This window comes from Phaethon aethereus, assembly GCF_964289735.1.
Source record: "Phaethon aethereus genome assembly, chromosome: 6".
Classification (NCBI taxonomy): domain Eukaryota; kingdom Metazoa; phylum Chordata; class Aves; order Phaethontiformes; family Phaethontidae; genus Phaethon; species Phaethon aethereus.
In genome coordinates, this window is record NC_138580.1 from 19,307,037 (window position 1) to 19,332,699 (window position 25,663).

The 25,663-nt window shown below is 37.1% G+C and overlaps 1 protein-coding gene across 1 annotated transcript; it reads left to right on the top strand.

The window, feature by feature from the left end:
• Positions 1-325: 325 nt before the first annotated feature.
• Positions 326-24,300, top strand: TANK (TRAF family member associated NFKB activator; the record flags this gene model as incomplete). The annotated part of the gene is made up of 8 exons (XM_082001730.1): positions 326-424; positions 3,621-3,729; positions 4,562-4,674; positions 12,675-12,854; positions 14,135-14,211; positions 16,391-16,509; positions 18,139-18,719; positions 23,106-24,300. The coding sequence occupies 8 exons, from the start codon at positions 326-328 to the stop codon at positions 23,271-23,273; spliced, it is 1,446 nt and encodes a 481-aa protein (XP_081857856.1). The 3' UTR covers positions 23,274-24,300.
• Between the last annotated feature and the right edge of the window lie 1,363 nt (positions 24,301-25,663).

A 25,663-nucleotide genomic window follows, 5' to 3' on the forward strand; every position in this document is an offset into this window, starting at 1 on the left:
AACACTGTAACAACACATACATTTACACATTCTGTACATCCAGAATTTGATTCAGAGTTAAGCTGCTTTTATTTGGCTTTTGTTTAAACCTGTCCCTGGGCATAAAATTAAATGTTGAGGCAAGCAGAGCTATAGTTCAAACTATTATGGGAGTCAGTGCTCAGACATACTGCACATAGTACTTGAATTTGATATTAATACAAGTCATGTTATATATGTTTTTAGTTACATACTTCTGTTTCTTAGCATTCTCTTTTTCTTTCTGATTACTTTTCAGGTCTGTTAACTTGACCATCTTTTCAGTGATGAAACAGCATTGGGAATTATGGACAAAAACATTGGAGAGCAGCTTAACAAAGCTTATGAAGCCTATCGACAAGCATGCATGGATAGGGACCATGCTGTGAAAGAACTACAGCAAAAAGTATGTGTTGGGATCTGAATTGTGTCTTTAAAGCCATCCTTCCTGTGGAGGATTATGGCACATGTAGATTTCAGTCTCACTTTAGCTATGTGCACCTTAGTGCGTATGTTCAAGTTGTTATGAAACCAGGCCAGTACACTGCAGAGTAACTCATTAGGCTGTGAATGTAGTAGGTGGGTTTCAGGTTTTTGACCTTTAATTTTGTTGTAGTTTTAAAGGTGAGAAAAGTGTTGTCTGTTTTGGAGGATTAATGAAGTCTTTAATGTAAACAGCAAAGATGTATATAAAATTTACCTAGCTTTAGTGAAGTACTGCTTGAAATTTTATTTACTTTATTAAAAAATACTTTTATTAATGTAAATAGCTTAAATAATTTTTGTGTTCATAGGAAGACATGCCGTATGAATTACTAGTTTACTTGGTGTAAAGGTCAAAGACTCTACTATGTTAAGCACTGCAAGGTATTAGGACAACAGAGTTTGTGTGTTATAACATTTACAGCAAACTTACCTTAAAGTTACTGGAATAAGTATTGATTTTTTTAAAAGTCATCTGTACAATTATTCTTTAATTATGATGTGACAGGAAGATTACATACGCATTCTGACCAGTAAGGAGCACCTTTGAATTTTTACGTAGTCTGTTGCAGAATACATTACCTCAGCTAAAACTCTTTTAGGACTTCTCATAATGTATGCCAGCATGTTGCAAAGCTATCAGTTTTGGGCTTTGTCATATTAATTTTATTGTGCATATTCTGCCCAGCGATGAAACCTCTGTTACAGGAAGGCTTGAGTGTTTTTGATGCTGCAGGGCTTCCTGATACTTCCATAGAACTGGTAGACTGGGACTTTGTTCAGGCGCAGATGAACCATACTCAGTGTCAAGTTACGGAAGCAGTAGTAGAACTGGGAGCAGGGAAGGGTCTACTAGAGAATATTCTGATATCGGGGCACAATCTTGCCATCCTCTTGCGTGGCAAAATAAACTAGCTAAGGCACTGCAAAACAGGCATCAACTCAATCACATGTGCAACCATCCACTGAGCAGGCTGTCTTCATTCATAGTCTGTTGCAGCAGTGCTGGTGCAAATCTGTAGCATTTTCTGCACTTAACAGTTAGCACAAGTAGTGTGTCAATACATTTTGTGTTGAAATTGTGACTAATTTAAGGCAACACATTTTAGAATGTTTGGGAATCTTTCAAATTTTGTCTCTTATGATGAACAATTAATTATTTGAAGGAAAACCAGTCACATTAATACTCCTGGTTCATCTAACAGTACATGAAAAACTTCTGCCCAAGAAACGAGGCATCATGTACAAGGTCAGATATCCCTTCTGGAGTCTATGGAAGAAAACCAGAGAAGTGTGTGAGATCATCAGTGTTAAGTGAACTAAATGCGGGCAAGATTTCTCTCTGCCTTTTCCTCTGGTTCAGAAATTAAAAATGAAAGCCTTTCATAAAAGATTACTACCAGTTCAAATCTTTTTCCTAGTCAAACTTTCAGTAGTTGATTTCATGACTTAAAAAGAAAGCAAAAGTATTTTTTCAAGAAGAGTTGATACTAAAATTATTGGCGGGGGGGGGATGTTTGTGGTGGTGTTCAGGTTTTTTAACCAAATTCCTGGTTTTTGACTGACCTTTGTACAGTGCTTCACTCTGGTAACTTCCTCTGTTCATTGTGTGGCCTTCACACATTGTTGGATTGTCCACCATTCTGTTTGTTAACAGTTTACTACTTAAGTTACCGATAGGCCACTTGTTTTGCCAGTCTTTAGAGCTGGGAGCCATGTCAAGCACACAGAAGCCAGAGTCATCTCGGCCAGATGGTGTTTGATACAGATGGATGGTTGGTTGTCATGCAGATCTTCTAGTTGGTAACTTGTTGCTGCCATCTGACTCAAGGAATAATTTGTGCACACTGGCTGTCAAAAGCATCTTCTCTTCTGTCTGTTTTAGCTGTCATGTCTGTGCTCTGTACAGAAGTGTTGACAAGACATTGCTGTTGTACATTTTCAATTTGGTTCTCAGTGATTTTTTCTGCTTCATGAGGTCTCTTATAGCTGCTGGAGTGTACTGCTCTTTGATCACTTTTTTCTTTTTTTTTTTTTTTTTTTTAAGAAACTCTCATAGTACAACTACTACCTGGCCTTTTAAAATAAATTTTGCTGGTAGATTTTTTCCTGCCTGCCTTAGACAAACGCATTGGGCAGTAGGGGGGTGTGTAATTTGAATGTGACTGAGATTTGAGAATTAGATAGCAGTATGGATAAACTATGAATAGATGTGAAAACAATGCTTAGTCTTGTTCCAGGTCATGACCTGTTCCATAATAGACATATTCATAATTTCAGAAAAATTCAGTGCATTCCTCTAAGTTTTCTTGCTGGGACTTCACAAGTTTTCTTGCTTGTTTTTAGCACTACCATAACTGTAACGTTAGGCATGTGCTAATGAAATACTGGTTTTTGAATATTAGCATCTTCCTGCCACCTGCCCATTTGTTCAATTAACTGGCTGTCTAACAATATTTATACACTTGGGTAAAATGTGAGCAGTTCTATTAGGCTCTGTATGGCCTTTTTATAGCATGAGATGAAGCATGGCTAGATGAAGAATGGGGCTGCGTCCTTGCTTCCCACCGTTTTCTAGGTTAGAAAAACAGTCTATTATATTGAAAGGAACAGGCAAAACTCTGTTCATAAGTGACTAAAGTTATTTACAAAATGTCTATTGTATGGAATAAGCATTGTTGTTTTCCATTTAAAATCTTATCTTTTTGAAAGCCTATATTTATATCATCTATTTGTTAGAAAATACAGGAGAAGAAAACTATGTCTTTCTGTAGATAAACTAACTGACCTGCATTCTGAAGAATACTAAAATTCTAATTTTAAACCTGATGTGTTCTGTGGCTACAAATGAAGAACCCTATACTTAAAAGTTATCCTGCCCTTTACAACTGTCACAGTAGAAACAGCTACTGAAAATCAGGATTTACTTCCTATAATACCTTTTCTAATCAGGGCAATCTCAAAAATATGGACTTGCCAAAGATGACTGTAGTTGAGTTTTCACGTGGAGGTCCACAACTACAATTGTCTTTAAAAATCAGAGCTGCTTTTTAGATGCAAAATAGGAGACCCCTAGTCAAAACGGAATAAGATTAATGCTAATTAAATTATATTTGCAGACAGAAAACTACATGCAGCAAATACGTGAACAGCAGGAAAAGATAGAGCTTCAAAACAGCATTATTGCGAAACTGAAATCGCAGTTAGCTGCTCTGAATGTTAATAGAGGTATGTACTCCAGTTTGCACATTATTTCTTTTTATGCTGTGTTGCATTGATGAATAGTTCTGACTTTGTTGTTTCAGTTTTTACATATACATCTCCCAAAGCAGTATCATACTTTTCTGTGAACATGGGAGTTAACACAAATGTGCAGTTTCAAAATCTATTTATAAAATGCAACACTTCTGAGGTCTCTCTTTATCTTCTTCAAGAAATGGTGAGATTTTCTTCAGATGTAGAACCTGCTTACACTGAAGCCAATAAAAGTTATGAAAATATGGGTTCAAATCATTCACTAGAATTAAAACCAAAATTGTTATATATTAATTTTACCATTACCTGTTAATAAATTTAGCTCAGGTTGTTCTAGATGTGAGTGCTATGGTCTTTGATATTGGATGATTCTTGTGATGCTAATCTTATTGCATAACCAAAGCTTTATAAGCAGGTAATTCCCTTTCAAATCAAATAGTCATTGATGGATAATTTTCCACTGTTTGACTGTATTACACAAATAAGAGAAAAGAGTCAAAGTAACCATGTGTTAATCTGCTATGCTCATTAAATATTTATTCACACTAGCCTAACACTCTTGGTTTTCATAAATACGAGCAAAGTGGTTGGCTTTTATTTTTAAGAGTACATGTACATTCTCGTTTGCTGGTTTAGTCTTGTGTGTCTTTAAGCAAAGAATTGGGCTTCACTTGCTTGCTTAATATGAAGGCTTGCTCAAAGAAAACAGAGTGTAAATAAGACTAGCTCCCTTTAATTTTGCTTGTACTTAGAAGCTGGCTGGGGAAAAATGCAGTGACAATCAGCTGCTTTTTTTTTTTTTAAGGTAATGTGCATCCCTACATTCCGATGCATGAAGACATTGAAACCTCCAACTTATCTTTCAGCCAGCTCTCTGAAAAACTGAACGTAGCAAGGCACAAAGAGAAACTCTTAAAGGTATGGTCACCTGCAGTATGTTTAACATAAAATCACATTTGTGATTTGCTGTGATTATACTATGAAAACCTAAAGAGATAAGTGAGATTTTTTACTGGTGCCTTTGAACTGCAGTTCTGCTAATACAAGATCCTCACCAGAAGTGAATGAGTGTTGCGCCACTGTGGTCTCCTTAGGTGAACTAAGCATCTGTCTCTGATCCTTTCCAGTACAATCACTGTCTGCCCATTGAGCTCCCTAGAATAGTTTTGAACATAAAGTAGGAATTTACTTGCTTATTTATTTCTTAACCTGTCAAAAACAGTGGTCAGGAAGAGTCTTTCTCTCGCAAGAGCTTTTCACATTGGAACATGTCTGTGCATTTTTTGCAAGACACGGAGAATCTGCACTCAGAAAGTGATGGGAGTGGAAAGTGAACTAGCCATTGCTCTGGAGATGCTGATGATTTGTTTGGGTTTTTTAAATAGCTAGTTTTAATATGATGTCTTTTATGCCTCTCTCCACTGAAGTAACACTGAGATTTTCACTACAGTCTGAGAGTAACAGGAATAAGAGTAAAGCAATAGTGCAGAATAGATGGGAAATAACTTGAATGGATTTTGCATATTGAGCAAAGATAGTGATAGAGATGCACAAAGTTGCATTGTTCTTATCCTCAGTCATCCTACTGTGTTTCTTGAGAATTGTTTTGTAACATAAAATCTCTTCTCTTTGAATATGAATCTCTATAGCAGGGACCCTGTAAGGGTTGTAAAAAGACCTTATAAGAAATCAGGCATTGGATTTTAAAAGAATTCATTTCAGGATTTGTTGTTTCCTTAACCTGGGCTATAAACAAATTAATTATGCTAAATTCACATAAATGCATTTTTTAATCAGAAATGTTAATTTTAAAATAATTTCATTGCATTAGTGATGCTTGCTTAATTATCTTGAAGGAATCTCATTTGAGACTAAGCCTTTGCCAACATTTTAAATGTACTGTTACCAAACATTTATATACACTCCTTTTTATTTAATTTTTTTTCTACAGTAGAATTTTCCTACAGTAGAATCTGTAATCACAAGATGTCATTTCTTTCCTAATCTATGCATTTATTTGAAGTACAACACAGCTGAAGGGTTAATTCTTCAATGGAGCATCTTTGCATATTTTTGCATTTCTCTGTCTTGAGTTCGATAAAAATTATGTCTTATGGTTGCACATGGAGACCTGACCAAGTCTAATATTTCATAGTCTTGATTCTGAGTGCTTGCTTAAGGACAATAGTTTTAAGTAACTTAGTCACATAATGAGTAGAAGAAAAGAAGCTGTGTTATCTGCTCTTTGCTTGGGGAAGCACTGAGAAGTTATGTGATCTATACAGAAGATTACAGGCAATGCATGAAGCTGGAATCATTATTTCAGGGGCTATTTTCTTAATGGAATGTAAGTTATTTGTCTTCATCTGCATTTTTTTGTGTAGTCTGTTATTGCAGTTACCTCTCAGCAATAGGTAGTTCACCTGGATTTCACATCATCTGTGCCATGACCAGAAATATTTCTGATACAACTCCATGCAGAATCAATTATCAGCTATGTAGTCTGTCTGCATTTAAACCCAGGCACAGTGCTATACAGATAAGGTCTTTTTAGAGGGGATTAGCAGAGATCTAAACCTATGCAAAGTCAGGCTGACCCAGCCAATTCTGTGTTACTCTTATTGGGAATGTAGTAGCGCTCTCACTCTGGAGCTTGAGGAAAACATGTTTAACTGGACCAAGGCTGGCTTCTGCAGAGGCATGTGAATATCTTTGCATCATACTTCAGATATAAGCAGGACCCTGATGTTTGGTGTTGTGGCAAGTAAGCTTCCACTAACCTGGCAGGAGTGATACAAAGATGTCCAGACAGCACAACAGAGGTGCACACACTTCTATTAGCTCTACCTGTGTCTTGGCCATGCCATTCATGGACAGGCTATGAGTGGAGATACACAGCAGTCTCTGTACACAAGTCTTCATTTTATTGAATAAACACAGGGGAGGAGAACAATATAACCCCAACTTCCTGTTGAAGATGATGGAAAATTAATTCCATTGTGATAAATGCTTTATATGCTTTTATGGCAGCTGCCAATTTTTGCACTTTTTAAATGTAGAACTTTTTATGTATGATGGATAAAAAGGTAAACTGCATGGAATGAATATGTGAAACAAGTTCAGGAGAATGAACAGTAGCAAATCACCAGGACCACATCAAGTTAATCTAAGGGTCCTCACTTCTCTGTCTTTTCTGAATAAATGAAGTAAAAGAAAAAAAAATTATGTGCCATGTTAAAAAAAAAAAAACCTGAAGGAGCTGATTCTTCACAGAGTAAGGTAGTCAGCCAGTGGAACTTCCTGCTTCAAGGGAAAATTTGACAACTTCATGGAAGAGAAATCTCTTGAGAGTTAATAAATACATAAAAACTATTATGAAGAAGGTCTGGGAATTTATTAAAGGATGTATCATGAATGCCTCCTGTTTTCTTGTACTCTTCCCAGACACCATATTTTGGCATCTGTTTGACCAAAAAATCCATCCTCCTGTCACTGGCCCAGTATAGCTGCCTTGTATATAATGCAATAAAGTATTGGCTTTTTCAGCTATTGAAATTTGGAAGCTCAAATATTCTGTTTGAAAGCCTGTATTTTTCTAATCATATTTAATTCATAGTCTGCTCTAAACCAAATGTCCACAGCCTTTGTCCTCTACTTCATTAACTGCTTTATTCTACTGCTCCACCAAAAATTTCAGGCTTGCAAAATGTACAGTTCCAGATGATAAAAAGGGCTTTAAGTTAAAATGTTGCTATTTATTCGTGTCTTTCCTTGAAACTCAGAGTCTCTTCCATGACTGGAGGTGCCTGGGTTTATTGATACCTATTGAAACTGTCTTTTGTGAAATCCAATGGGATTTCTCATCGGACTAAATTCTGTCTTCCAGTAAAGTTAATAGAAATCCCTGATTGGTTGTAATAAGTGCATGGTTAGAGCTTAAATTTCAGAGGTTTAAAATGAGGGAGGGGTTAACTTTTCTATGTTTTCTAATAGGTGGTCCTACTTTTGTATTTTACCTGCTGTTGTCAAATTCTATTGCCAGGATGTCATAAAATGTTATTTTGGGGTGGAGTGGATTGTTTTTTTTTTTGCTCACATTCATTTTCACTGAAAGAGGTGAGTGCACCACATTGGCTTGGTGGTCAGTACCAAACTATATACAAGATTATCAGGTTTTTTCAGTCCTCTGCTTGACATGACCAAAGGGACCTAAATTGCTGCCTGTTTTTCAGTACAGCCTGGCTAAACTTTATTAACTAGGAAGAATGTGAATCCAGTTACTGTTTCAGAGCCAAAGCTGCCCGGTAAACAGAAAACCTTAGTGAACAAGATTAGACAATGTCAAGTAAAGCTTCTTCTGCATGCTATTTTTAGTACAGAGTTAGACATCAGAATCCTTGTAAACTCCATAAAACATTAAGCTATACCTGTGACAAGAAAACATGTTCATCTTTATATTTTTCTGGGTCAAGAACCTTAGTATTAAACACCATGTGGAATTTGTTGGTCAGAATTTCTTGTGCCATGGAAAAGGTGAGGAAACTGTGTGTCAGGAATGAATGATGCATATGGTATACAAAACTGTTCATCCTGCAATAAATGTTTAGGTTTTTTTGGTTTTTGTTTTTTTTCAGCAGGACATAAGCAGAGGAATGGCAGATGGATGGTAGTCATCTGTGTGCTCAAATTTATGGTGCTAAAATGACTTCAGTAACTAAGAGCAGCTACTGCAGCAGTCTTGTAGAGTTTTGTGTTCCAGTCAATACCAGCTTCTCTAGTGTCACTTTGTTTCCTATCTTTGATGCAAAGAAAGCTGTACTTCATGATTTTATGCTAGCTGACAATTTCATGCATTTTGCTGCTGGTATGATGTATACAGTATAAGAATTTTTGGTATCAATAGCCTTTTTTCTTATTGCTTCATCTGTTTAAGCTATCTCTACCCAATAATAATGAAGTTTGTGGTTAAGCTGTTAAAAATTACAGTTAGTGTTCCCTGAGACCACTTATAGTAGTTCATTAGTTGAATAGTATTTTTTCCTTAAAACCATCTGACGGTTTATTTATTCTAGGAAGCCACTGAAACAGGCCATCATAGCACTCTTCAGGGAAAAATAAATGGACCTGCCTTTGCAGCAGTACAGTCTGGGGACTGACTGGCTGTAGAGCAAAGGACCTGGAGTCTTGTTAGACAGCAAGCTGAACATGAGCCAGCAGTGTGTCCCGGTAGAAAACAAGGACAACAACTTCCTGGGCTGTATTAACAGGAGCACAGATAACACACCCAGGGAAGCAAGTATCTCCCTTTATTCAGCACTCATTGGACTGTATTTGTTACCTACATCCAGACTGGGGATCTCCAGTACAGGAAGACATTGATAAACTAGAGTGAGTTCAGCAGAGGCCCCACTGAGATAGCAGGTGGCTTGAGTACATACCCCATGAGAAGAAGCTGCAGGAACTGGACTTGTCCAGCCTGGAGGAGAGATGACTTCAGAGGAAGCTAATAGCTTTCCAGTACCTATGCTGAGGTTATGAGGCAGATAGAGCCAGGCTCTTAATGTGATGCATGGCAAGAGGATAAGACACAACGGGCAATCGAAACATGAAAGGTTCAGACTGGACATGAGGGAAACTTTTCACCGTGAGGACAGACAGGCATTGGAAAAGGTTGCCCAGAGAGGTTGTGCAGTCTCCATCCTTGGGGAATTCAAGACCAAACTGAGTAACCTGATCAGACATCGTAACTGGCCCTGCTTTGATTAGTTCCTTCCAACTTGAATTATCCTCTGATCCTATAAATCCTCTCCAAAAGAAAAGTTATCGATCTGTTCAAAGTACAGATGCAACCTCTTTGCTTGCTGTAATACCAGCATGCTTAAAAGATCTATTGTGTGGTCAAGTACTTAATTGAGCAGGTATGACCTGTGTGACATACTTATTTGTCGTGGCATTAGCTTTATAAACTTCAGCCAGTTTATAAATGTTACCACATTGTTGTAGACATACAAATTCAGTCACTATTAGAAACTGTGACATCATCAAGCTACGAAGGGCTGTATTATTGAAAGATCCCAAAAGGTATAATTGTTTGTAAAGTGTTTTTCCTGGTGTGATATCCTGACAGTGCACAAGAATGATGATTTACATCAGTACGTACTGATAGATCTTTGTTGCAACACGTTGCATGGCTCTTCTCACATTGGTTCCCACGTGGCTTTTCTCATTGTTTGCTTAAATCTTGTCCCCACTTCCTGCAGGAGAATGTAGGAGAAATGGAAGAAAACTACTGGCCATTACTGCAGTGCTCCCAATTATCTGAAAGCTTTTGAAAGCCCACATGTTATGTGGAGTTGTAAACAGATAAATTATGTGTGTGTGCAGATCAATGCTGTATCACAGGCTCAGTGAAAGAGTTATTGTACTGTCCTTAAGATGGAGTTGTTCTTCAAGGGCAAGTGTTGTGTTTTTTCCTAGGTGTTTGGATTTCCAGGAAACCATTTTCCAAGGAAAATATAGGAGAAGCTGTGTCCCATTGGCTTTTTAAATGGGCAATGGAATTTGACTATGGAATGTTTGGGAACGCTGTGAACAAATAATGGCTCTGTGGTAGCTTGGGGTCTGTGAACCCACACCATGGAGTATCACTGCCTTCCCATTCCTGGAATGGCAAAAAGCAGTTCCCCATGCTATAGTTACTGTGACTTTGTAATTTTTAAAGAACATGGAAAAGGTTATATAAAATTATGTCCAGCATCTGGCCCTGCTATAACTTTCTTCAAAGTATCTTCAGATCCATTAAGAATACTTTTATACATGTCTCCATCTCCTCTTAACATAAATTGGGGGGTTTTCCCACATCACTAGATATGATTGTCTTTTCTCATTCATCACATACTTCCTTAACTTCCTTTGAACTTTCCATGCCTCAGTATTGTAATTCTTCCTAGTGTTCCTATGCCATTTGAGAAAATGAAATCTAGCTGCTGTAGCATCAGTTATAGAAGATGATGTATGGGTTCTTTAGCCTAAAACTTTCAGTCTTCATATTTATTTTTTTCTAGAACTATATAAAAAATTATTTTTCCTTTTTTTCTCTTTTGCTGTTTGTTCATTGTTTTTATCTGCTTCCCTGGATTCTTATCTACTATGATGTATACAGATTCCACAGTAGAAGAGTATAGAATGTGTTTCATGATCTGTCCTAGGACTATACGTATATTCCCCACACCACCTGCCAGAAGCACAAAGCGTGGAAGAAGGGTTAGGATTAAGGAAGTTACCAACACCTAAAGCAGAAAAACCTTCTCAATTCAAAGGTTGAAAGAAGGGGATATGTAAGATCTGCAGATGATGGCGAGAGAGGAGTTTTGCTGGGATAGAATAATTCCTTTTTTAGACAATGTTTTGAACCCACTGAGCAGAAGAGGCTTAGTCGGGATCCCTGAGGTACCACGCAAGCCTGGAGTTGTATTGAAGCTCTGGCCATAGGTTTACTATTCAAAGTCACAGTTGAAACTAAAGAAAGAGAACAATGCCTTCAAAGCTGTTTTTCTGTGTTTTTTTAATCCAGCTAGTATAACTTTTTGAGGCTAAACTGTTGTCAGCTGCATATGCCCACTTCATGCTTAATCACCTGGTGTCTCTGTAGACTGGCTCTGTACCCATCCCTGTCATTGTCTAGTAGAGTAGCTCCTAGCTTACCTAATGTCCAAATGCACAACCTCACCCTGTTTAGGTCCCATTTTGTAAATAAAACAGATGTTCTTGGAAGAGCACATATTTCCTTCTTTCCTCTTCACCTTCCCCTACCTGTCTACAGACTATACGTACAAATGGGGGGATGAGAGACTGCAGAGCAGTCCCACAGAAAGAAATCGGGGGGTTTGGGTTGATGGCAAGTTGAATACCAACAGTGTCCTGGGGTGCATAGCTAGCTGGTCGAGGGAGGTGATTGTCCCACTCTACACTGCACTGGTGCGGCCCCACCTCGAGTACTGTGTGCAGTTTTGGGCACCTCAATATAAGGACATCAAACTATTAGACTGTGTCCAGAGGACAGCAACCAAGATGGTGAAAGGCTTTGAGGGCAAGACTTACAAGGAGTAGCTGAGGTCACTTGGTTTATTCAGCTTGAAGAAGAGAGGGCTGAGGGGTGACCTCATCACAATCTACAATTTTATCAAGGGGGGCAGCGAAGGTGGAGGTCCTGGTCTCGTCTCTCTGGTGACCAGCGGTAGGACACAAGGAGATGGAATGAAGCTGCATCACGGGAAGCTCAGACTGGACATTAGGAAAAGGTTCTTTATGGAGAGGGTGGACAGTCACGGGAACAGACTCCCCAGGGGAGTGGTTACAGCACTAAGCCTCTCAGAGTTCAAGGAGCATCTGGATGATGCTCTCTGTCATATGGTTTAGTGTTAGGTCGTCCTGCAAGTTGGACCCAATGATCCTTATGGGTCCCTTCTAACTTCAGATGTTCTATGATTCTATTCTTGGGTCTGCTCAAAAATTAAGGTAGCTGCAGAATATCACTTTCTTCAAATTTGTTTAAGATTTATTGAAATGAATGAAATATTATTTTATATATTATACATACAATATATTGTACATAAAATGTTAATGTAAATGATTCAGTAAGTGAACCAAGAGAGTGTCTTTTTTTTTATAAACATTAATATGACACTTATAAATTCAGAACATACAGTTGTTTTGAGTAGTTACCTATGATGAGTTGCATCTATGTGTAGTGGTAGAAGGTCTTTATTACCAGTTTAAATTAATAATGTAATAAATAAGACTGACCCTTACTTATGTTGCAGAAGCTTATTTTAGCTTATTCCAGACTGACATAATAGTGATATTCCACAAGCCTCAATTCTATTAATTGTACCGGTGTTTCTAAAATTATTTTTTAGGAACAGTTAGAAAGTGAGAGCATGAAGTTGAAGCAACTTGAGGACAAAAACAATCAAAAGGAAAGGAAGCTTATATCTATTATTTCCAACCAAGAAGATAAAATAAGAACTCTGAAAAGCAAATTGAAAGAATTAAATGAAGCACAAAAGGGTATACAGATGCCAACGTATAAAAAGGAGGTAAGATAAGCATCAAGTAGAGATAAAATGAAAAAAACAAACATTTGTAAATTATTACTTCTTTCAAAGATGTTTATACTAATTATTCTAAGAAACTGATTTTAAATTTCAGCATTATATAATTACTAGGAAATCGTTGAAGTACATAAAGCACATAGAGAACACCGAACTATTAAATACATACTGGTTAGTTTGTGTGTTAATTATTTCATGTTTTGTTGTTAAAATTGCAGTATTTGTGCAAACTCCAGATTAGCATTTCTTTTTTATAATTTTCAGTTGGAAGTTTTCACCAAGATTTAGTTGATTTTTTTCACTTTTATGCTACCCTATTTTTGTTATAGAGTAGCATCCAGAGTGCTGTTCTGTCATTGTGGGATAGCTAGAGTGCAGTCATCGATGTGAATCTAACCACGTAAACATATTTTAGCTATCTAATTTAAAGTGAATGTAGGTAAGGGTAGGAGCACAGCAACACATAACTTGTTGCTATTAGACTTCCCAAGAACTGCTTAATTTACTGTGGCAAGCATTTGTAAGCCATGTTGCTAGGTATAAGGCGTCTCAAATGCATCTACAGGAGCTGCAATTGCACTTTAGTGTAAGATAAGACAAACCTGTAGGCTATGGGTGTGTGATTATAAACAATGTATCATTGAAATCAGCTGATTTGGCAGACATATGATCAAGTTCTGTGTCTGATTTGGAGCACATATGAACTACCCAGGCCATCTGGTAATGTACATCTAGTGGAACTGCAGCTTAATGACTGATTATTATGAAAACTTCCCTTAATGCTTGGCAGATTTAAAACTATGTAATACTAAAGTGAACCACAAGGTGGTAGTCAAAGTTAATAACTTATTTAAAAACCTGCTAGAACTCCTGACATACTAGCTTGTGATGTGTTCATTGAAAATTTTAGTGAATAAATTGATTTTTAAGAGCTAAAATAGCTGGCTACCTCATTAACAAGCTTATACATGATACATAATCTTACCTTATACATAACTGAAACAGAACTACAGTCAAGTAGTATTCTTAGAACCAGTTTCCTTTCAAGGGAATATGAGCAAAGGAATGCCATATTGAGTTGCTAAGTTAAACTAAAAACAGGAATTCACACAAACAGTAAAAAACTGCTTTTGTCATTTTGTGAATGTTTTGAGAGCTTCCAGAAGGATCAGGTGAAGGTTCCCATGACCTTTTTATTCATATCAGGGTAAAGAGCAAAATTAATATGCTAACCTGTGATAAATATTTTCATATTTTACTTCAAGGTGAAAAGTAAGAAAGTTATTCCAGATAAGCCTGAATTATCTCTAGGGATCTCTGGTATTTCTCCTATGCCTGAAAGGTAAATACTTTTGCAGCTTTATTAAAATTGCTTTTAATTGTCTTTTCTGCTACTCAATAAGACCAGCTATTTCCCTTTTTTCTACACAGTACCTTAAAAAGTGGATGGGGGGTGGAGCAGCAGAGGTCAAAGAGCTGGTATAAGAAGGTAATAAAGCCAGCAACTATCTGGAATCATAGCTGGGGCTTTGCAAGTATGTAGGGATAAGTTGGGAAGAAGAAAAATAGCCACTTGATTCAGCAGGAGGTTAAACTCTGTGGGAAACTGCAGTGGATGTTAATGCTGGGTTTTGGGTAAGCATTAACTCCCTAGCATTAACTCTCTTCAGAACAGGAATGTACAACCATAATGGATTAACTGATGGCAGCACAGCAGAGGAGCCTGCTGCGCTGCCAGGAGGAGGTCTGATAGTCAGCATGAAGAAATAATTCTTGGCCTGATCCATCCTAAATGAGAGAGTTTGAAAGCAAGTTTATCTGTAAGCTGAAGCCAGACAGCCCTTGCATTAACCAAGGGACTAAAAGCAGTATATTTCCTAAGAAAGTATTCCCTCTTCTGCCAGTGTTTTGAGAAAAATATTGACCAAAGTCTTAGGTTTGCATTTTTCACAGGATAGGCAGTAATATCACTTTTAACAATTTTGCTGAGGTCAAGTAAAAGATTCTCTAAGGTGAAGCTAGGAGAGTATTAGGGAAAATCATAATATCATAAATTCTTGCTGTCTTATACTCTTGCCTAGGCATCTGCTTTTGACCACTCTCAGGCATAGGCTAGGTAAACTACATGGATCTTTAGTCTGACTCACTACTGCTTTATGACAAGAAAGAGAGGAAATAAGACTGTGCTGTGATAAAGACTTGTTTGTCTTTACTGATTTATCTCAAAGAAATTAAAAACCTTTACCTGTCTTCTGTCTCCCTCCTTTCAAATAGCTCCCTTACTTTACTGTTTTCTTGGAAAGAGGTATGTGACTGGTAAGATTACTGGTAATCTTACACTAGTAAGATTATAGTATCACAAATGTCTAGCAAGTTAAGATTACTCATCTAATCATATGTATATTTTAAAGGTCCAATTAGAAACTTGTCTTAAGAGTCATTTTTAATTTCTTCTTTTTCAAAACACCTGAAAAATGGTCAGAATGTGTTAACAGTAGCAACTTCACCTCCTTCTGCAGGGTTTTTTTTTTCAAATGAGATACAAATAGACATTTCTGTCGTCAAAAAGAGAAGCACAACCAAAGTAGGAACACAGCTCGTGACACTCCTGATTGCTATATGAATAAGCAGTGAAAAGGAAAATAATTCACTGGGTTGAAGAAAAATCCCTTTTGAGCTGTCTTGATACAAAAATGCAAAAGAGAACACAAATCCAGTTTGTAACCAACTTCACTTTTTCATTCTTGAAGTTCATTTTATAAAATCCATGATACTGTGCTTAGAAATATAAATTAATCAGCAAGTTCATCAAAATTTCACAGTGGAATTTTATGGATGCATCACCAACTGAATAACATAGTGCTTTTGGGCAAATAAAACTTACACCATCACAAAGAAATATTTTTACAATTCTTGGTGCAGATCACTAAATATCAGATGTCCACTCTAGAAAAGATATAATTTTTAAAAATCCCTCAAAATAAAATGAAGAGTCATGTGATATTGGATAAAACAGAGAAAGAATGAGTTCATGAGCCCCTCCCCAAAACATCAGGTAGACAGAGGAGGAAGGAGCAGTAACGAATGCTTATGCTGCAAAGTCTGAAGCATACAGAAAACAATGGAAAACAATTAGTGTTCACAGCGGCAGCATCTTATTTTCCCTAGAATGAGATGGAAACATTACTCTTGTGAAAGATAAGCTGTTCCACAAAATACCTGAAGGAACTGAAAAAAATGTAAAGGCAGGATTGGCGAGGGAGGGTGATGTTATGCAGGGTCAGGCCCTAAGATCTAATGTATGTGTGTATGATAGGACTAAACAGTTCTTTGACAACATTTTCTTTTCTCTTTCTGCTTGCTTTTACTGAGGAGAACAAAAATATGTACGCATATGTGGAGGAACAAGGTATCCAAGAAAAGTAGCTTACACTATTGTTTTTTTCTGGTTTGTGGGTGTGATTCAAGGTCACAACAAGCTGAACTGGTTGACTCTTTAATTTACAATTTTGATCTTCCAGGGAGAATCTGGAGACTATCTTTCAGGACATGAAAGAAGAGTGTCATCGAATATGTATGCTAGCCAGAGAACAAACAGACCAACTGAGTAAATTTAAGATAAAGCCAGAACCTGAAACTGGTAATATCATACTTAAGCTCTTATTGTGATTCAACTGTTTGAAAGCTTTGCTTTCTATTTGAAAATACTGTAAATTACACATACATAGAAGTACTTCCACTGTTTACCATCTGCCTTTTTCAAGTCTGTTCACATGGTGCTCAGTATTTCACCAAGAAAACGCACCGCCAGTTTTGGCATTCTATGACGAATGCTCCAAATCACATGCTATAAAAGACAGTCATCACATCAATGGCTCTTGTAATTGTTTTGTCCCTTGGAGTGAGAGGCAGGCACTTACTACATGTGATATCCCATCATGCTGGGTGAATGACAGCACTTGCGTTTAATTTAGCTGTCAGTTCAAAAGATGTCTGTTATGAATGTCTCTAGCCCCATATCTGTTAGAGGCAAACCGCCGGACTAAGGAGAGTCAGAGGACTTGTTTTCTGGACTTCCTTGTTCAGACTTTTTAATACTGTTTTGTTATGTGGGGACAAGAGCTTAATCCAACACTTCCTGAAAGCAAAAGAAAGGCTTGATTTTTGTTGCAACTGGAAGAGATCCTGAATGCCCAATTCTGCTAATGCTTACATTTAATATAATGTAAGTTTCTCTGGGTATTCCCTACTAGCTTTTCTTAATAGTAGGATCAGACTCTTGAGTGATTTCAAAAAGCACCTGCCAAACTTACTCGGTTGAAGCAAAAGACTGATTTCAGCACTTGCTTCTAATTTAGGTTACACCATTACTGAAGTTTTGTTACATGAATTGGTAAAGTGTAGCTTGTGGCTTCAATTTGCTATGTCTGAACTGTATTGTTATATTCTGATTGTACACTACTAAACTTTATTATTAGGGGGTGGGAATTTTGGGGGATGAGTGCTTGGCAACTTATTTTAGCATGGATTTGTTTTCCTTAAGTAAGTGCCTAACTCAACTCTGTGGAAAGCTATACATGATACAGATTTAATCTGCTTGATTTGTTACTTCTGTGGCCCACGTTACTACAACATCTGAGTAACGTCAGAAGGCTGCTGTACAGTAAATGTGTACTGAAGTTATTTCACCTGATCAGGAGTAACTATGTATGTTATTACTATTTTTGTTATTAAAGTACCAAAAATTAAGGGGAAATTCTCAAAACAAAGGGAAAATATGGTCTCACTTCTGAAGAATTATTCAATTTAAATATCTACTGAATTTAGAAACCAATGCGAGTTTGGTACCTGAATACCTTCTAAAATTGTGCTTATGGTGCCGAGTGTGTTCTTGGCACCATGTGAAATGGGTTTGGTTCCAGCTTCTATTTCTGCCAGAACACTTCAGTAAATATATGCGAGTATGTGTTAAGAGTATGGGACAACATAATTTTAAATAAAATGAAAATGTTTATAGCCATAAATCAGAGAGATACAGACTTATTAGAACAGAATTATTTCCTTTTATTTCTGTTCTGATAGTTTTTGTGTCAGAGCTAATGTTTCTGAAAGAGAACTACACCTCAAACTGATTTCAAAGAGAAAAAATAAAGGTTAAAAAGACAAGAACGAAGATCAAAAACCTCTCAGGAAAAATATCCCAACACCACACCTTTAATAACTATACTTCAGTGGACTATTTAATGTTTTCTTTATTCTTTCTTCACAGAAATACAGTTTTCCATGCCAATACAGTGTACTGATAAAACTGATGAACAAGCAGAAGAGCTTTTTAAGCCTCGGGTTATAAAGGATATAAATAGAGGTGCATCATGCATCACATCTATCACACCAAGAGGAGTGGGCCAAGATGAGGACAACAACTCTGTAGAATCACTTTCTAAATTTAATGTCAAGTTTCCACCTACAGACAATGACTCTGCTTTCTTGCAGAGCACTCAGGAAAATCCAACAGTCCCTTGTACTGATATAGCTGAAAACATGCTTCAAGATCATAATTTTAACCTGGAGCACAGAGACCGTGCTGTTAACCTCTGTAAATTGGAACCTAACTCGTTTGAAGCTCATGGAGTTGATCTCATGACCTCAGCTTTACAAAGCTTAACTACTGTTGACAAAACAAGCCCCCCAAATCATGCAAACATGCTCATAGAAAATACCCGTGACAAAACACGTTTAAAAACAGACACTGGTTTCACATTTGTACCTAAGCACACAAACCAGAGTGTACCTGAAGTAATTTTTTCTTCTTTAGAAGCTGCTGGGACAACCGTCAGAGGTCCTCATCAGGTATCTTTCTATAAATACTGTACATTTCAAAAAACGGTAATGATTCAGACAACCACTTTGCAAAGATCTTTGAGACAGAACGAATATATTCATGAGGCATCTTATCAGTCTTTTTTTTTTTTAAGACAATATTTCTTGTCAGTTCTTCTTCCTTGTACTGAAGTATGTGTGAAAGGGAAGGAATTTAAGCAGATGTAAGCACTGGGTATGCTTGCATAAATTTCAGTTCATTTAGGTATTAATTGCTTCTATATCTATTTCAAAGCTGTTATTAATCATAAGTTGCTCCCTAGATTGCTTGCTTTCTACCCCTGATCTCAGTTGAATAGGGCACATAATTGTTTTAATTGTTTTTAATGTACAGCAGAGAATATGACAAGTGTACTAATTAAAAAGATGAACAGGTAAATACTTCACGTGGAAAAATTATCTACTTTTTATCTCAATGTGAGATGTAAACAGCACCCTATTCGTCCCCGCTAAGAAGACTTAAAATCTTTTATTCGTAGTTTAAGCAGTCAAGAAGGGGAAAGCTTTTTTTTTTTTAAATCAGGGTAGTTCACTAATATATTTTAGGTTTATATAGGTACTTTGGGCTTGAATTTCAGTTATAACTACTTGAAGTCCATGGGAGCTTCTGAAAGCAGGGCCCGGTTGCTGTAATGCAGAAAAACATTTCAGCAGGTTCTGACAATCACATCTCTGAATACTTTGCTGCTTTTGTGTAACATCCTGTCTCAACTGAAATGGCTGGCAAAATTATTATGGACCTTTATAGACTGATTTTATTACATTTCTGTGGGTTTTCTCACACTTTGTGAGAGGACAGCTTTTCAAGAATAAGCGAATAGTAATATTTAGGAATTCTGTGACAGTGGATTTGGCATATTTTTACTGTTTATATTGATGTGGGTTTGTGTTCTTTGCTAATGACAAGGTACGTGCAGCAGAAGAGCTTTACCTTTCAATTTGGCCACTGCATGACATGCAAAACTAGCATTTGGAAAGCATTTGTAGGACATGATAGCTTTGATGTTTTCTTCTCCTAAAACTAAGACTAAAGACTAAGTTTAATTTTCTACTGCAAACCAGTCTTGGATGAAAAGTTTGAAGCATGGAAAGTTTGCTGTTCTTCATTGTATTTTAAACTATAAGCCTGATTTTTCAAAATGTATTTTAAATATCTATTTGTAATGTAGAAGACCTCAATTCTATACCAACTTACTAATCACAGTTTTTATAGTGCTTTATTTTTCATTGGACCCTCAGTTAGAGTTGTGACTGAGTTAAACAAATTAAACCATTTATTTTATCACTGGTAGAATTCCTGTGGAGCTGTGAAGCATTCACTCCATTGCCTGTAACTATCCTCTTTTTCTGTATTCCCTCTCCAGCTTGTTCTTTTACTAGTTAGTCTGTGATTTCATTTTTCAATAGATGGCACCCTGCATTGTATATTACAGCAAGTTAAACAGCTGGTATGTGATTATAAATTGATAGGGGAGTATGCAGCTTAAAAAGTAGAGAAGAATTGCAGATGAACAGCAATAAGCCTTTGGTTTGATCATTGGTATTTCTGCAAAATAAGGAAATTAATTTGGAGCCATCATTTAAAATGTAAATTACCTACTTTGTGGAGAAAATGTAATAATGCTAACATTTGGAGAAAAGAAAGGTAATGGTGGACTCTTTCAGTATTTGTAAGTCATATCTACAATAGCACTGTAGAACATACAGGACATTGATTAAAATGTTATCTCTTATCCAGAAGCTTGTTTGAAACAATCCAGTATTACTTTATAATCCATTAAATACACATCTGTGTATAGCAGTATATTTAAACATCCATCACCTTTATTCAGCTGCCTTCAAAAGAGGTTTTTAAGTATTTTTCCCAGTTAATGGGATTCAGCTGTAGAGTTTTTTTCTGACTATTAATTATGCTAAAGATTTGATTCACAATAATATATATGTTGATTAAAATGTTAATGTTTTTAATAGTTACTTGCGTACGTGCCCTTTCAACTGTGTTAACCTTAGCAAAATTTATGCATAAACTTGTTCTTAGTATTTTTACCACCCTTATAAGGGGTAGTTACACTGCTAATGGCTTCCATCACCACCTACCACTGGTGAAGCTCCAAGAGGGAGGAATTATATACCTGATTTTTTTTCCTAGTGTAGATAAAACTTTCAAGTATTTACTACATATGTTAACTTATAAAATGGAAAACCCCATAAATGCAAGAGATTTGGCAACAGTAGGTTCTTGGAACTGCTCTCAGTTGCTGTAATAAATTTAGCTCATCCCTTCTATGTGGATACTATATGTGAAAACTCAGTACTGTTTTCTTAGGATGTAACTTTTTAAAAAAACATGTGACTGAAAAGAGCAGCAGATTAAAATAAACATGGGTATTAGTGGACCTAGGATTTTACAGACTGCAGTTAACTGACATTTACATATAGATGCATGTGTTTATTGGTATTCACAGTTTGAGGGGGTTGTTTCCACCAAAAATATTTCCAAGAATGTTTATGATTTTAAAATCAAATCGATAGTCTATTGATCTTAATCTGAATATTAATGTTTTTTTAAATGGAACATCTGCTTCAATATAGCCCTATTCTGAAAAGCATCTTCAGCACACGCTTAATACTCAAAGAACGAAATGGAAGTTAAGTGCCTGCCTCAGTGGGTTGCTGGATCAGTACCTCCCCCTGTTGCGCTTCCAAGATTAGAAATCTTACTAGGTCCTTCTTGAGGTTTTTACAATACTGTTTTATCCTTTTTAAAATGGTGTCTTACATCATAAGATACTAGAAACAAGTAATTCTAAACACATTTCTGTAAGGACGTTTAAGTGTGTCAGTGTCTAGATAGATTTAATATGCAATTTACACCAGCAACATACAATAAGTAGACCCTTTGAGATGAAAAAGTGGTGTGATTGCACTTAATTACTAATTAGTCAATTTAATTCTATGGATTGCTGACCATAATGAAAGACAGTAAATCTGCTATTGCTATCTGATAAGCTAAACACTGCTTAAATAGGGAATGGACAGGAAATGGAATCCAAGAAGTTTAGCTGGTTTGAAAACAAGGTTTAACCACTATGAAAGCCAGGTTAGTTGTACAGTGAGTTACCATGGGAGGAATAAACAATAGATTCTGACTCCTTGGCATGATGAAATCTGAATAAGGGCTGAAAATTAAAACTCTTGGGTAAGTATCCATAGCAAGAAATTCAAAACTTCTAAAGAAACTATTTTCTAAAGTATTCTTGCTTGCCTTTCCATGTGTGAGTGAAGCAAGAGAGAAGAAAACTGAGCCAAAAAAACTGTAGGGTGCTTTCCTCTTCTAGGTTCCATCCCCACATAAAGCTCATACTAGCTTGCTGCCATTCTGTCTACTTTGCAGTCACAGCAATACGCATTTAGTTTTCAATTTACGCAAAACCTAATTGTCCTGGCCATATAAAATAACTATGTATTTTATTTTGTTTTGCTAATAATATAGCAATGAAGCTTAATTTTTAACTTTACTTTGAAAACTGATAGAAGACTTTTTGATTCCTAGTTGGTATGACACTAAATAATTAGTGTACACTCTGACTTAAGGTATGTATCAGGCTGAAGTCCCTTGAACTCCAGTGTTGGGTAGACAGACTTGCTGGCTTTAAACTAACTAGCTCAGGGACAAAGAGCAGTACAGCTGCTGAACCAAATTTAGCATAGTTTACAGAACTGCTTGAACACATGGATAGATGTTCGGATGGTCCCATTAAGTTTGATACAGTCATGGCAGAAGGAATCCCAAAACAGATTATTTGAGACACATTTACACTAAAAGGCAGGCAGAGCAAATAAGTAACTTAAGCCATATGATATTGCTCTAGTCATTTTGTAAGTAAACTGAAAACTAGTTTTGTGTCAATAATAATAGAAATAAAATATAACTCATATTAACTCTGTACAGGAAACATTTTATTCTAAGGTTAAAATGTGTTTTCTCAGTTCTGTTAAATGGCTATGATGTACTGTGGCTTCTGCAGTAAAATACTGAAATGCAAAGTTAGAGAAAAGCCTTCATATTTGTCAAACTGATATTACAGACTTTTGCTCATAGGAGTATTTATTGTGAATAGACACCAAGGCATTCGTAAGTGTTTGCAAGGATAATATGTTTATAGAACTTTACAAAAATCAAAGTCCTATTTGGCTTTTCTTAAATGAGAACTCTGTAGTTAATGTATCTGGCCAGGCACATGTAAGGGACACCTGGTTTAAAGAGGCAAGTATTCTTTTTAAATAAATATAAACCACAGCATAATGTAAACCACATTATAAACTATAGCAATAATAATTTTCTGTTTCTTTTAGCTTGTTTGGCAGCCTCAAGACAATGATTTGCTGGCACAGGCTTATACAGACTCTGAACTGAATCAGTGTGGAATATGTGAATTCTGTCGAGAAGTTTTCCCACCATCTATAACGTCTAAGGAAGATTTTCTTCGGCATCTGAATTCCCACTTTAAAGTACAGTCTTAATGTATGAGAATTCAATGGATCACTGTTTTTGCATACCTTTGATTTTTTTTTTATTCAATAGATATGCTAAGAATTAAGACTTCTTGTAACAAGAACTCCTGACTAAAATTGTTTGTCAGGTAAGAACATCTTTAATTGTCCTCTGACAAGGTAAAATGAAACTGTAAGTCACTCAGTACTGTAATGCACATTATTGCTTGTTACACTTCAGTATTACCTTTGAGAGTGATGTTAAACACCCTTTTTTTTTCCTTCCTTTTTTTTTTTTTTTATTTGCCATTAATCATTGGCTGAATAGGCCCAAAGTCATGATTGTGAGTGTAGACTTGCAGGATTAATGCCTTAATCTGGCTCGGGAAATTGGTGTAATGCTAGGATTTTTTTCTCAATATCCTGTGATGTGATTATGTTCTCCTTGAAGTAAACAAGAGGAGAAGTAACCTCTCGTTTTTCATTTCTATGATAAAATTTTCAAATTTAATTTACAATAGTGAATCTCTTAGTTCAGATTCTTGTAAAATCATCAGAGTAACTGAATTCCAGGTGTGCCAAAATTAGGGTAAGCTTCTTCACTAGCAACATAAATGAATGGTTGGCTTTCCCAGATCAATTGTTTACTAGAGAGAGTAATTAAAGCACATAAATGACCCTTTCACCAAAATGTAACAGTAGCAATTTTATGGATATCTGTTACATGTTACAAAAAAAAAAAAAAATTTTGTTCATGTACCTTCCTAGCAATAATTAGTAAAAATACTTTCATGGGAAAAGGTTATATTAGTATGAAGAATAGAGTGAGAAAAGGTTAAACTTTCTCTAAAACTAAGACTACCAAAGATGACTTAACTATCATTCTGGTCTGCTCTGAAGGATTGCTCAAGCCTGTGATAGCTTAGAAAGGAAAGGGGAAAACCTAATTACTCAAATCTCAGTGACTTTATTTTTAACCTGAATATGCTTAGTGGCTTTCTCAATGCAATTTAAATTTGTGTTTAGTTGAAACATTGCATTCTGATAAAGTTTGCACATTTTCTGGATTTATTGGGATCAATTTAAAACGTGGGATTTTTTTTTTACTAAGTAATTTAAATTAAATGATAAAGGGTGACTTGGAGCTTTTTGCATTTGAACTGAATATAGGGTCTAGTCCAGATATTTGATAATTAGCATTAAAGTTTTCATAGCAGCAAAGCGCAACAGTTTGTCTTTTTAAAGATTTGTTTGCAGAGGTAACCAATTTCTGGGAGAATTAATACCTGCGCAGTTTTTCGAAATGGATTTTTCTGCAGTTATTTTCTCTATTTTAAACATCTCATGTTTGTGACTGGCTGTCAACAGAGGGTACTGAGTGTACTGTAATAAACAGCAGTGTACAGTGCATGTCTGCTACATGACCTGGAGAAAGAGTTTGTTACTATTATGAGCTCCAAACCCCCGCCGGGACGCGGCGCTCAAGGAGATGCGTTCATCCCTGGACTCGGCGTGTGAAGTACCTCCCCAGAGAGCAGGGCTGGGGGTGGTTCCTTGGAGAGGCAGAAGTTCCAGGGTTGGGAGGAGAGAAGGGAATTCGCACCTCTCCAACCAGCCCGACACAAAACCGACTTGTCCTCTCAACCGTGAAATTCGAGCTCAGGAGCTCATGTTATTAAGAGCTGAACAAACCGCCATTCACCTTTAAAGAAAATAAAGTCATCTGTGTGTGTGTGTCCCCATGCAGGGACGCGTTTTCCCCGTGAGCGCTTCCGCTGGTGGAGAAGGGAACCCCGCGCGGGGCCGGGGTCGCTGTGGCCGGGGGCAGCCCGGTCCCCCGCTCCGCCTGCTGCCGCCCCCGCAGCCGGGGCGGGGGGGGGCAGGAGAAAGTTTGGGGGCACGCGGTTGTCCAAAGCCTCGTTGACCAGCAGAACCCACCCCGTCTCCCGCTATGAGAGCTCCTGCCTACTGCGGCGTCTTGGGAAGCTGTTTCATTCTGTAGGGTTAAAGATATTGCTGCCTGAGGGAGTCCAGATAGGCTCACCGATCGGACCGCTGCCAGGGGCACCGGCCTGGTTTAAAAATAAATACATAAGTAAATCTCAAGCTAAGCAGTTGTGAGCGACTTGACGTGGGAGGTGAGTGCGGTCCCTGAGTGGGCCCCACTCATACAGCTTTCGTGGAGGAGGCTGCTGCTGCCAGCAGGGACATCTGCTTTATTGCACTCACCAGAGGAGGCTCAGCGTTCATCCCTGCCGCTCCCCCACGCACAAGCTCAACTCAGCAGAGGAGGTTGGATCCCAATGGGAAGCGGGATTTCATTTAAAATAATACTACTAATAATAAATCTGGGGGAAGGAAGTGGAACTTGAGAGGACAGAAAGAGCAGCAGGCTCGTGCCAAGGTGTACTACCGATTCC